This window comes from Engraulis encrasicolus, chromosome 2, assembly GCF_034702125.1.
Source record: "Engraulis encrasicolus isolate BLACKSEA-1 chromosome 2, IST_EnEncr_1.0, whole genome shotgun sequence".
NCBI classification, from domain to species: domain Eukaryota; kingdom Metazoa; phylum Chordata; class Actinopteri; order Clupeiformes; family Engraulidae; genus Engraulis; species Engraulis encrasicolus.
The window spans coordinates 51,709,428-51,723,720 of record NC_085858.1 but is presented as its reverse complement, the minus strand read 5'-3'; the positions used below and the strand labels follow the sequence as shown (position 1 = coordinate 51,723,720).

General features: G+C 43.6%; 1 protein-coding gene and 1 long non-coding RNA gene across 3 annotated transcripts in view; both read right to left on the bottom strand.

The window, feature by feature from the left end:
* arhgap17b (Rho GTPase activating protein 17b) overlaps positions 1-14,293 on the bottom strand; it is a 53,216-nt gene that overhangs the window by 30,286 nt on the left and 8,637 nt on the right. For both annotated transcript variants that reach the window (XM_063190641.1, XM_063190647.1), the window contains exons 2-4: positions 13,537-13,576; positions 495-599; positions 196-272 (exon numbers count right to left, since the gene is read on the bottom strand). In XM_063190641.1, the coding sequence (XP_063046711.1) occupies positions 196-272; positions 495-599; positions 13,537-13,576 (222 nt within the window). The remainder of the gene's footprint in view (positions 1-195; positions 273-494; positions 600-13,536; positions 13,577-14,293) is intronic.
* LOC134463485 (uncharacterized) lies at positions 7,094-8,581 on the bottom strand. The gene is made up of 3 exons (XR_010037757.1): positions 8,463-8,581; positions 7,463-7,543; positions 7,094-7,348 (listed from the first exon to the last, which is right to left on the bottom strand). It is a non-coding gene; the product is annotated as an uncharacterized LOC134463485 (long non-coding RNA).

Below are 14,293 nucleotides of genomic sequence, written 5' to 3'. Positions count from 1 at the left end.
AGAAACTCTTTGTTTATCTAGCATTTCGTGTCCGTGAATATTCTGGATGCAGAATGCTGATTCACACACATGAACTGAATGTTCTGGTACTCGTTTTAAACGGTAACTGAATATTCCATGCATGTAACGGCGCTCAGTATGTTGCTGAAAGTTAGAGGTTGGTATGAAGCTCCTACATCATGTGATCCAACTCACCCAATCAGAGACTCGTCTCCTAGGTGACCACTTCCATCCTTCATGGCCTGTGCCAGGCCTGTGAGCGGAAGCTTTTTCTGAAAAGTCAGAGACATTTTTTCTAGAAAGCACCAATAAAGTTTGCACTTCATAACACAAAATATGCATTGTGTTGGGCGTGTTGTTTTGTGAACGGGCTTAACTGAAAATTAACTGTATGGAGGTGTTGCTAGAAAAACTCCATCCCTTGTCACCAGATTAGTTATTGCACATTACGTCTAGTACAGTAAACCGGTAAGTTGCCTGTCTTTCGGCCTTACATGTCTTTTGTCCACATCAGCCCCAGCTTGACCCTGTAGGCACAGCTGCATCTTCTTATGGACGTTGTGTGAGACTGATCGCACATTTTCCATCCGACGTTCAATCTGTAGAAAATACAATGCACATAAGCACAAATGTAAATACACAGTCATGCTTACTAACTTATTCACACGCATGTTGCTCCGCCATCAGCCTAGCAGTTTTACAATGCACACTGTATGTATATGTACATAGCAAATTACCACAAATACATACTGTACAAACAAAGTAAAATGTACCTATACATATGCCCCATCAACACGCATGCATTGCACATGCACGCACACAGTCACGCACACACACACAAACACACACACACGCACAATCATAAAAAAATTCTGATGAAATCTGGATATACAGTATGGCAATGTGGCAAACGTGCACATGTGTTCATCAAATTCTGAGATCCATGCTGAAATCAGGCAAGACTTTGTGGGCAAGACTTTGGCTGCTCTGTATCCCATTTGCCCTGGCTTCTGAGTAGTGGGTTTGGAGGTGAGCAAGAGGCAGTGGTTTATATGGGCTTTTTGCCTTCATTGTGGATAGGACAGTGGTCATGATCATGATAGGAAGAGAGCAGGAGAGGGAGAGGGAGTTGTAGTAATAATTTTAATATCGGCAGACAAGCAACTCAGGTGGTAAGCACTGCAGATGAGAATAAAAGTATATATAAAAATAATATAATATAAGAATAGTAGAAGATTAAGAAAACTAAGATGAAACTAAAAATGTCACCACAGAGTAGGGTTGGGACGTGAGTAACCCAGACTGGACTCAAATGGACTGTAGGTCCCCATGGACAGACAAGCCCATTCTTGATATCAGCTCAATGCGCCACTTCACCCACCAGAACCAGTGATTTTTAAGGCAACCAATGACGCATCCATGATACTACCAAAAATACTGAATCAAACAAAGATAACGCAAAGCACGCCCACTCAATGCAAAAGCGCGTGCTCAAGTTGGGTCTCCTAAAGGGGCGTTGTCCCCTACTTCTTCTTCTCTTTTTGAGGTGTTTGCGCAAGACGTGCGCTACCGCCATCTACAGCGCTAAGGGGACTTAATTGATTCTCAACCTCAGGACTCCGAAGGTCTCCTAACCGAAGGTCTCCTAAAGGGGCGTTCACCCGACATAAAGTGGATACCGGAAAAGAAACAAAATGACGCTTCTTTGTTAGATCCACCTTCTTTGATACTACTGTGGCCAGTAAGTGCTGAAAGGCCTTCTTCTTGTTTCACGGAAGCATCTGGAAAAGTTATTGAAAATTCAACAAAACAGAAAACACCACAAGGACCTCTGTTGAAGTAGAGGACGCTTCGCCTTGCGCCTCTTTAAGGTTCAACGGATTTCAATGAATATTAAGTTTTGCGGTATGCAGCTGCGGTGAAGGATTTCTCTGGTAACATGATCTTGGTCATATCATTTCCATTTTCATTCCACAATGTACGTGTCAAAGCTAATGTATCTCAATAAGATGCAATAACATGCTCAGGCCCGGATTGCATGCATTTGATTATGTCCAGATTGCGCTGCAAGCAAGCGAGAGTTTTATGTGGGTTTGGCTGATACACAAACAGTCAAAAACACAGATATGAGCAGAACGCCTGTAGCCTCATGTGCACCATTCCACCAGTAGAACGCTGTAATACAGCCAGTGAAAATACTTGGTTACCATACACTGTAAAACATTGCAGCCAGTTAAACATAAAAGTAAGTTGCTCTGCTGCCTTAAGTTTGTAAGTTAACACAACTTGCGAAAGCCTCGAGTTGAGTTAAGCCTCGAGTTGAGTTAACTCATAAACTTAAGGCAGCAGGACAATTTTTTGTACGTTTCACTGGCTTGCAATGTTTTACATTGTAGCACTACAAAGTCTTCAAAAATACATTATGATTTTATTATTGATAGGCCTATTTTAGGAACAACAAAAATGTCTGAAGAGTTTGACGAATCACAATGAGCTTTATAACTTCTATATAGCATGGCAGTAAAACGATGCCACAAATAAATTTAAACTCTGTTCACGATAACAAAGTTGGTTCCTGTTGCGATTTGGTGCAACCTTCACCCACAACTAGCCAAGCGTGTCAACCAAGGCCTACTTTCACTCTGACATTTGGCACTGCACACTGGCTTCTCATGTCTGCCACGTGTCTCGGTGTCTGGCTGTCTTGTCTGTCAGGGCGTCTGTGTCTGTTGCCTGCTTCCTCCCTCCAGTAGTCTCAGAGAGACTCGGAAGCTGTTGCCGCCGAACTCCTAACCAAACCTCCCACCCCCATCACCACCAGTCCCCCATCACCACCAGGCCCCCAGCAAGCTGATTCAACCCACTGCTGATGTTTCCTACATGCAGGAAAGCCCTATTTTCGGCACAGCTGCATTCAATTCTGATATCCACTCCCACACGCATGCAAGCACGCACCCACGCAACCGTGCAAGCACGCGTGCACACACACACACACACACACACACACACACACACACACACACACACACACACACACACACACACACACACACACACACACACACACACACACACTACCACACCCACTCACACACACACACGCACACACTACACAGCAAATGGTCATAAAAGATATCCTTCACCTTGATTCATGTGGACAATTTAAGCTCTTTCCTATCTGCCAGGGTTGTGTTAAGCAGTGAGGGGAATCCCTATGCCAGGTGTCTGGGCTGAATTACGGCCCGCTGCCTCACATCAGCTGAGGGTGGATAACATTGGAGTCAGACTCCGACGTCTCCCTCAGGTAGCATGCAGCACAGGCAGCAGGGAGGAGGCCAGACAGGGCAACTGAGAAACCCATAGCACGCTTTTATCCATTTATGTATGAACACGACATGTGGATAAAAATAAAAACGCCATTGTGATAGTAGCATTTTAGAATCCCTACAATGGATATTTTTTACAACTGCAGTTTTATATAAAAAGAGACTTATAAACCTATGTTTAGGTGTAAATGAGAGGCCAAAACCATTGCATTTTCAAAAATATCCATATAGTGAAAAAGTGAAAGCCCATTGGGAAACTCCAACTCCCATTGTCATTGTGACACAGCACTCCACAGCACACAAGTGAACACTGCACACAACGAAATTGCATTTATGCCTCACCCGTGCAAGGGGGCAGCCCTCAGTGGCGCCCCATGGGGAGAAGTGCGGTGGGACGGTACCATGCTCAGGGTACCTCAGTCATGGAGGAGGATGGGGGAGAGCACTGGTTGATTACTCCCCCCACCAACCTGGCGGGTCGGGAGTCGAACCGGCAACCTCTGGGATGCAAGTCTGACGCCCTAACCGCTCACCCATGACTGCCCCTATATACTACGCGTGCCTCTAAGGGCCAGACTGCAGTTCCTCTATTGCTCAGCAGCTGTAGCACAGCAAGTGCGCCACATGTCCACTACAGGCTATTTTTGTGTATCTGTTGTGTCAGTGTGTATGCGTGCCTATGTTTGTGCGTATACCTGTGTTCACCTCTGCAAGACAGTGTGTGTGAGAGAGAGACCGTATGCAGGTATCAAGGTTATTGTAGTAAGCTACAGAAGTGAAACCCTCATTCTTAAAATTACTTACACAACAGGAACAAAAATGAGAAGCGTCAATAACTGGGGTATACATAGTCTTTCCTGAAGAAGCGAAATGCAGATCTAACATACAGTATAGTTGTGGGAAAGTGGCTTGGCCATTTCTATTTAGATACTTGCTTGCGTCTTCTGCTCGTGTCAGCAGATGTGAAAAGCAGTGATGGGAAATAGAAGCAGAAGTTAATTTAGAAACAGTATAGAGGAGGAAGATGAGATGCCACAGTTAAATAATAGCAAATAGCGGACCGTCAGTTTCCTAGCATTCATCACACTAGGATGTGAAGTTGGAGAAAAACCAAGGGGAAAAAAAAAACGCTGGACAGGGGATGAGGGATGGAATTCTTGACATGTTCAAACAGACCGGAGACCTGATACCCATGGGTCTGTCAAGAGTTATCCTTGCTATAACTGCACAAGGATGATTAAGAATGGCACGCTCCAGAGTAAAACAAATACAATTGGATTAACAGTCTTAATTCAACACTTAGAGTGAGTACTCTGGGACCAACTCTAGAACAGGGCTTTCAAACGGGAATTCACTGTGGGTCAAAATCAAAATCTGGGACTAAGTTATGGACCACCAAACTCAGTATTTACTCAAATATTGTGCATTTACACAGCCACAGGTCACAGGATAGACAAAATTTCACAAATACTCCAATTATATGGTAGTTCAAATGTGCCTGTTTCTGTTGTAATGTATGAATGGAAGAATCACTGTTGATTAACTTCACTGTTAGCTTCACTCTCATTAATCTTGTGAGATGTTTTCAAGTTTTATTATTAAGTTACTGTATATATCAATGGTATAGTGAGCCAACTGTGATACACAGTTGAAATTATCTTGCACGCCAAATTACACTGTGGGCCGGATTTGGTCCCCAGGCGTTGAGTTTGACACACCTGTTCTCAAGAAGATATAATGTTGTAAAATATTGAATTGTGTTGAATTAAAGTTCCCATGGCATGAAATTTACATGGTCCTTTGGTGCTTTGTATGGGTTTGCGGGGGTGTCAGGATGCTATATCCGCAATTTTTATCAAAATAATGCTGAAATGCGCCATTTAGGCCTCTTTGGTGAAAAGTCTCCTCTCCCAGTGCGTCGATCTGGTAATGATATGCAACAGGAGGGGGAGGGGGGCAGGAGGGGGAGTGTCGTTGATGAGCAGGGGCGGAGCCGCGGGCTAAAGCTGTGTTGTGGTGGTGGTACGGCAGGTTAGCTGTTACCTAGAGTTAGCAATTTGCCCTAGTTAGCAATGGCATGTCCAGCACCTGATGGAACTTACTCTCGCTTGTTTTGACCCAAAGATTAAACATACTATTGCCTACCTGCTCATGGGCTTCAGCGCAGGATGCCTCAGAAGGGTGAGTTTGAAATGTTATGTCTGCAATTTCAATTTGTTGAATGGGTAGTTCTGAGCACTGTTGCTTGCTAGTGAGTTTGTAATTACAGCAGCAATCATTCACCACGCAATGACCTGGCAAGTCACCATCATAAATTATAATATTATTTTTTTTAACTTATGAGCAAACAACCCCATTTGATGCGTGTGTGATGCACGTTACTGGCATCGCAACTGTCCCCCTCTAAAACCCAGCAACGTTCTCAGTGTGGATGGTTTAGCATGCAATTGCAAGTCCTTCCCCTTTGTAATGTTATGATGCAACACAAATGTGGTAAACAATGTTATAAATGAACGAGGGGTAGTTGTCAGGTTATAGTAGACTTTTACACCTTTGTTTACAACATTGTTCTGTTTCACCACTGCCATGCTTATCATGCATCACAAATCTGTTTGAGGAGGGTGGTGTATTACATGACAAAAAGGGTACTCTATACTAGTTTATGATGTATGCACTTCCTCTCACCATCGGCTGATCATAAAATGTGTCTACATACAACTTGGTGCATTTGAACAGCACCCTGTGCACTGTCTGTGCTGGAGAATAGCCAGCTTTCCTTTGTCCAATAGCCTACATGGCATTCTAAAAATGCATCCATTATGTCTTGTATTCCAGTGATCCCCAACCTTTTTTGCCCTGTGTACCCCCTAATTAATTTAGTCATATCATGAGTACCCCCCTCCTTCATGCTCTATATCAGGGTGGGCAACTCTCATGAAGGAGGGCCACATTTTTTTCATTGGAACATTGGAGGGCCAGATGACTGCGGATCTGACTGCAGCTTGCAGATTCAAGGTGCAGTTGGTTTGCTCAGTGGCCGCCGAAAAAAGTTTGGAAGCAATGAGTGTTCTCTGTCAGCCAACAGTGTAATTTTAACAGATTGTTCATTATAATTTATAAGTATGGTTTATCTATGGGCTGCACTTAGTAAGGAGGCGGGCCGCATGTGGCCCCCAGTTGCCCATCCCTGCTCTATATGATCCTCTATACCAATGTGAGTGCACTCCATACATTTGTTAGTATCACATTTTCCACGTACCCCTGGTTGGGAAACACTGTTTGTATACAATGGGTGAAATAGTCCATGCTCTGTTGACATCATATTTATCCATAGTTGCCAGTTAAGTTTCCATTGTGAAAATTGCATCATCTCATGTTTACCTGAGAGTAACCTGGCTATCAGTGTCAGAAAACTGCTTTTTTTTGTAATAAGGTTAGATGCTAGTGTGGAAACTGAGACAATGCCCACAGAAAGAGATAACATTATGCTGCCTAGCTCAGGTCGCATTACTTTCATTTGACACCATCTGTGCATATAAGAGCAAACTTGCGCCATGTCTTATCTTTATCAGATCACTATAACTTGGAGAGAAGGCAGGAGAGCCACAACGCATGCTGGAACTTTTTGTACAGAGTTTCAAGATCACCATAAGCGGCCAATTCAATTATGCAGACAGTGTGAAGACAGTGTGCAAATTTTATTTACAACAGCATCAAGAATATTAAATTGGAACATGTGAATATTTTATGGAAGGCAAAATATTGTACTGAAAGAAGAACAGCAATAACAGTCTCTGTAACCATCTTTTCTATTTTTCCAGCCGTTTCAGGCATTTGTCCATCAGTGATTCGAGTGTCGTCTTGCATATCCATGCCGAGTTCCCCGATGAAGACGCTGGAACCTCGATACAAGGCTGGCGGTGACCTCCTCTGGCTGGCTCGTCTGAACTGTGCTGACTTGTCTTCTAGGGCACCAACATTGCATCAGTCACAGGGTTTCCGAAGACCTTTCCACACAAAGCCTACAGGACAAGCAAAATATTGTTCAGAATGCTATGTCATTTTGGAATTATTGAAGTAACACTATTAAAATGTTATGTCAGAATTAGTTTAACTGAATTCTTTTCAAATCTTACCAAAGGTTGGATTAGCTTTTGATGTTTGCCGGTGGTTGGTGTGCATTTTCATTCTAGAGGACAGCCATCTGTAAGAAGCGTCTGCAAGTACAAAAGACAATGTGTGAACAGAGTGTCCCTCTTATTTTTCAGTTGGTCAAGATGGTGAGGGTTAGCCAGTTTCAAAGACAAACCTTGTTATTGTCATTGGAAAGGATATGAAGGGTTCCTTCCTAAAACACTGCAAGAGCCATTTCATACTAATGCCATGAATTGTATTGTATAGTTATAATAATTACATCAAGTCAAGTATCACCTGAAACCGTGTGTGTGTGTGTGTGTGTGTGTGTGTGTGTGTGTGTGACATTGCCTTGTAAAGCAAATATAGACATCTCAACAGAAGAGTGTTTTCAGGGGGCATAGTCAAGGTATCCACTCCATTATCCAAACTCATGTCTTCTACTTGGGCTTGTGGCCCAACAACCTACCTAGCATCCATGGAGAAAATAAGTTTCCCTGCTATGCACAACAACTAATCAGAAAATGACATTTGAATTGATATTTTGTGAGTTGTTTAATTGCCCATCTATCAGCATACCACATCATATTTTACAAGGTCACAAGCACAAAGGAGGATGGGAGTTTGGATAGTGGAAAGGAAACAAGGTAGGCCTACACGTTTTGCCATTTAGTGTAATCCTGCTATAAAAAAGAAAAACAAAAAATCAGGCGCTAGAACAACAAGATCCATCTTCTCACCTACACAGCATATAAGGAAAGACAACATTCTTTGCAGCAACTTGTTCCAGTTAGACAGATGCTGAGGCACTCAAGGTTGCATTTTTTTTACTTTTTTATTTGGCTACAATGCTTACGCGTTTCGGCCTTATGGCCTTCAGGGCGTATAAATTGCAACCTTTAGTGCCTCTGCATCTGTCTACCTGGACCAAGTTTGAGAGCCCCTACACTGATGAGCACCAAGGAAAAAGGTGAAGATCCAGAGCACTCAAATTACAGATACCTGCTTGTATGTGATTCTTTGGAGCAAATTGGATGATGACTGAATGGGAAGACTCCAACGTAGTGGTGATGGAGTTTTGCTTCATCATGTTGCCTTCTTCTACTCATCATGACCGTCTGTAACAGGAAACTTCTGAAGATGAGAATTGCGGCCATTAGGAAAAAATACAGTATATAACTTTCCATGATCCACAATAAGCCTCTCAAATTCTATACAAGAAAATTGTCTGAGTCAGAACAGAGACATAAATGTCAAGGAAACATAAACCCAATATTCGACTGCATCTGGCTTTCCAAGCTATTCACGGATAGGAATGAAAAAATGACAGACAGTGGGAGCAGGTTGCATAGCTACTCACACGTAACTCCACAGCTGCCTGCACTGGAGCAAGGTAAGCTAGACAAGTGATCCGACTGCTGTATTCTGTGTACCTACCAGAGGTTACGCCAAATTTGTTATATGATGAAAACAAAAACGCAATCAAATGCCGTCACAACCACTAAATAGCAGCCTGTATCAACTGCTTGAAGTCTGTGTTGGATGTGTCAGCTGAGTTCGTGCAGCCACGCACACTGAGTAATTACCGTAATAGAACCCAAATCGAATCAAAGGCTTGCCTGGTCAATATGCTATGTTATGAGTTTGGTGTGTAGTCACAACTGGGCTTTCCAAACATACGGTTAGTTCGAACACCTGTTAGCTCAAGTTATAACATCCCTAGGTGAAACTACGAACAACCAGTCTCCATGAAAATGAACGGTGGCAGATGGACACTCCCAACGGAGATCACTCCGGGACGTGTAGCCCCAGGTGGTTTTATCACTCCCAGACGTTCGATCCCACCCGAATATATTTCACGTATTATCACTGCCACATACAAGCAATTTAGGATTAGGTTTAGAGTTAGGGTTAGGTGTAGGGTTAAGTTTAGGGTTATAAACAAAAAAAACTAACATCAAAAAGATAACTAGCTCCGTTATATGGCGGTGGGCTCGATAGTCTGGCTAGTGGGAGCGTGCCGACCGGGGAGCGATTGGGGTTGGGAGCGACAGTCTGGGAATCGAAATGAATATGTACCGCACCACCACAGCCAACAAAAAGGGTTTCCTAATTAATCGTGTTTTCACCAACAACGTTTAAAATGCCCTGTTTTCAACCACAGGACCCTCCTTGGTCAACCAACGAAATGTTGAGCAATTTGGTCTTGTTAAATTGGCGTGTAATAGAATAATTGTCAACATCACATTCCTTGTTAGCTAGCTAGCTGGATGCCTGTGTTATTTGACTGCAGGTGGGCTAACATAGCCGCTCGCCCGGTCGTCAAGGTTTCATTTCCATCGAAACCATTTAGTAAATTGTGCTCATGCTTGATGTATATGTAAGTTCAAAAGACCATGGTTATATTTTACAGTCGATTTCCCAAGAAAAACTAGACAGAGTATGGCTATTGCTTTTGGTACAGTGTAGCTTTCTTGGCTAATGTATGGTTTTTCCCCACTTCACAGCTAATACTGCAGGCTAGTTAGCCATGACACTGTAATACAGACTGGAAGCTTTTCATGACTTACTTGTTCAGGAGGCTTGGTGGTATTGATCCAGACTTCAGCGTCAGGTGTTAGCCATAACTTGCTCTGTATTGTCCCAGATTGTGAAAGCATTTGTCCGGAAAATGTTCCCTCAGACATTGAACCAGTACATATGTGGTGTTCTGCTGGTATTTATAGAGTTTTCAAATGAATGGGCGGGCTAGTGGGTGGAGAGAGGGCGTGGACGAGTTGAGAGCGAACGAGGGCATGACGTCATCTCGGGCACACACGAGCTTTGCGTCAATTGGATGCTGTGTCAGAGTTTGTTTACAAACTGGGAGGAACCTCCAGCACAGCTCTGTGTACACAGTAACACATTGCAAACCACTGGGATGGCTTCAGGAGGTCAGAGTAACTCATTTTAAGGCCCCAAAACATCATAAGGTCAAAATTTCATGCCATGGGCACTTTAAGTGTTGGTTTACTGTAATGATGTATTTATACTGTGTTGTTGCTGTGGCCTTGTTCCAATCTGTATCCTTCAACCAGGTCATCAAACTCACAGTAGGGGCCTTGCTTAAGGGGACCCAGGAAATGAAAAGTCACATGACCAACGGCCAACTTGACTCATGGGGGTGAGGGAGGGGCCGTACTGCAGTAAAGAGCAGCTTATAAACCTTCAGCCTCGCTCCCTCTCTCTTTTGCAAGGCCGTTTATATGGGCTCTTGATTCTCTTTCCACCAGTGTGTTTCAACATAGTTCGAGATCACAGACAGATAGCAAGCTAAAGAGATAGTCTCCTCCCCCAAGACCTGCACTACACAGCACTGCAGCACTCCGCTGGGCCCTGCTGAGAGTGAAGTGTGCATCGTAGGCAGGTGGAGACGGATGGTACACGTGAAGAAGGGAGAGGGAGACGGCATAAGACAAGCTGCATCCATCCATACATACACTCAGGACTGCTGGCAGCTTTGGTCAGGCCCGGGACAAAGTCCTCTGAAAGGGCCCCCCCTGCCCAATAGATGCAATGTAATGAGTAACCAATTCTGGGCCCCATCTCGCCTTGTGCCGGGACAACTGTTCCCTTTGTCCTCTCCTGCCGGCACCCCTGCATACATTACATACGGTATCTACTCACAGCTCAACCCCCCCGCCCCCTCATTGCACATCACAGCACACAGCATAGCGCTCGTTCTACACAGTCTATCACAGTCAATCATTTAGCTGGATTTAGTGCAGGCTTTCTGGGTTGTGAGCTTGGTGTGATACAGTCAGGACCTTTTACGTCAAGGAAAAAATGCTACATGGGCAGAACCAGAGATTCTTCCACAGCTGTGTGGAAATCAGATGAATTATGCTCCAGGTTTTAGGGTGGATGATATCAGACTGACTCGTGTTACTATTTTAGGGAGTTAATGTTTTTCTTTCTGCCTGGCAGCCGAAATGTGAACCACAAAACAACATTTGACTGGAAAACTCACTGAAAAACAGGAGGCAAATCACATAATTTAAATAAATAATAACAATAAACTCTCAGAATGGAAAACTCCCTCAAGAAAGATGACAAATTACATAATTTAAATAAAAATATACAACACTCAAGAGTGGAAAACCCCCTCCAATGCAGACACATCTCATCTTCAAATCATTTGTTCTCTTTGTGATAGCTTTTTGAAAGCGATTTGTGACAGTTGATCCATGGAGAATAGGGCCAACTAACTTCCTCTTTTTGGCTTAACTGTAAAAGCGGACATATTGAACAGTCTACAAGCCAAAGCTCTCAGCTACCTCAGTATTAGTTTGAATATACAGTACATATGTGGGTAGACAGGGCTAGACTGGAGTAGACCAGAAAAATAGGTTCGGCATTTTGTGCAACGACTTCTAAATTGTTAGCCAGTCTCTGAGAAAATGCAAAAAAATCCAACAACATTGGCACCTGACGACTGTCAGCCCACTAGCCAGATGACTAGTCCAGCCCTGTGTGTACGGATGGCAGAAAGTGCCTGCATGTATTTCTATTGGCCGTAGCACTGTTCTGAGGTGCACCTGTGTGTGGACGCAACTACAGAAGTGCACCTCAGCCAGCCCTCTCCTTGGAGCATTCCATTCCAGCGCGAGTGTAGTGCAGGCCGTCATAAAAAAGGGGAGTGCGCACAGGAATGTCTAGCAAGCTGCAATGATGTCCGAGCAAAGTCCAATTGACACGCACACGCACACGCACACGCGCACACACACACACACACACACACACGCATACACACACACACACACACACACGCACACACACACACACACACACACACACACACACACACACACACACACACACACACACACGCACACACACACGCACGCACACACACACGCACACACACGTGAGGCAAAGGCAGAGCAAGATTAAGGTACTGGAGAGAGCAGTGCAGGACAGTGCAGCGCAGTGCAGTACAGCTGACAAGTAATTGCTCTGACAGGAGTCTGATGATGCAATGAGTTGCTGAATAAGATGTCATAACTTCAATTCCCAGTTCAGCACACTTACAGTACAGCACTACACCCAGCACCTTGGCTTTTAATTCACACTGACCCAGCCAATGTGAAGAATAACAAGCAAGGCTGTGCTAGTAGTTTGTTGCCTGGTTGGCACTGTAAAATCGCAGGATTAATTCAACACTTAGAGAGTTGTTTTTACATCTACCAGGTATTTGGTTCCAGAGTTCTCTGTATGTGTTGAATTAACACTCCGCTTTTTACTGTGTGGGATAGCGTTTCTGTCACGGTTGGTTAGCAGACAGGGCAGATGTAATCAAGCAGGTCGATGACATCACAGTCAAAACATAACGATGTCAACGTGTTCTGACATTCAATACCGTACGCACGTCTGTGGTGTTTGGACTGTAAACTTGTCCTCTATTTTGTACATCAAGGACACAGTATACCGTAAAGACATAATGCATGCTGATTGAAAGCCCAGTAAAAGTGAAAACGGTATTTGGGTTGGTAATGTGATATACTGGAGTATTGTCTGTACAAACGTGGGACAATTGTGCAGCTATTGGGCTTAGCTGATTTTCAGCTTTGAAATCACACAGAGTAAAAATACAGTATTAATTTAGCGGTATTAACAGTTAAAACTCTGGGACCAAATAGACCAGAAAATCTTAAATATACTCCTCAAGCAACACTGCCTTTTTAAATGTGTAAGTTCTGCTCATGGCTTCTTGGGCCTACTCCTGACAGGCCTGGACACAGAAGGCACGTCTATAACATGTTCACCATGTTGGCAGCAAAGTTTACCTGCAAAATGTACCTTATGCGCACAGTACTGTGTGCTGACATTTCCTGGGCATTTAGGGGCAACAGTGATATACACAAACACATCTGCTATTTTCCAGTGATAATTCAAAACTTAGAGAGTTGAAATGAACACTACTCTGGTCCTATCTTCTAAGTGTGGAATTAACACTGAATAATTTGGTGTGTATATACATGGGGATTTATGTAATTCCTCAGTGTCTATATGGGAGGAGAAAGAAGAACAAGGTCACCTGCAGGAGATCATCGCTCAGGACTTCAGTCTTCTCAGCTCTGTGGGAGACACAAAAACACAGAAATCATGAGGACAGCCACATACATAAGCAATAACAATACAGTGAGCTGTAACACAGTAAAAATACAGTGTATATGCCTATTTAACACGTAGAGAGTCGATTTAACATCTTATAAAGTCCCAGAATACTCTCTCTATGTGTTGAGTTAACACTGCATTGTTTACTACGTCCACACCAAACCATGCCTCATACAGCCTTGCCTTGCACTGTGGCACAATAATGATCAGTGTTTGCAGAGCACACAGGTGTGAAAGTGGGCAGTGAACTGAGGGGTCAATATCATACCTGATGTCGTAATGTAATCCGACTCCGAGGACGTTAAAAAGAGCTCATTGATCTGTGAGTATTACGGTGACCTTCAGCTCTGTTCAGGAGATCTATATCTGCTTTTGTTTGTTCACTTTATTGATCCGCTGTATCTTTTAATGGTTGTCATGTGAACACTCTCAATTCCAGCCAAAAAAACCTCCACCCCCCCATAAAAAAACAACAAAAACAATTGGTCCACAACTGTGCACACATACTCTGTGCTATTTACACTCTGTACATAAGATAATAAAGATGGGAAAATATGTAGCGTAAACTCTCTCGAACTCACTTCCTGTCCTCAGCATTCCGGACTGCTTGTTATGGCAACAACTTGGGAAGAGTCCAAGAGGGAGAGAGCCGAGTTAGGAATGAGGGTAATGGTGGT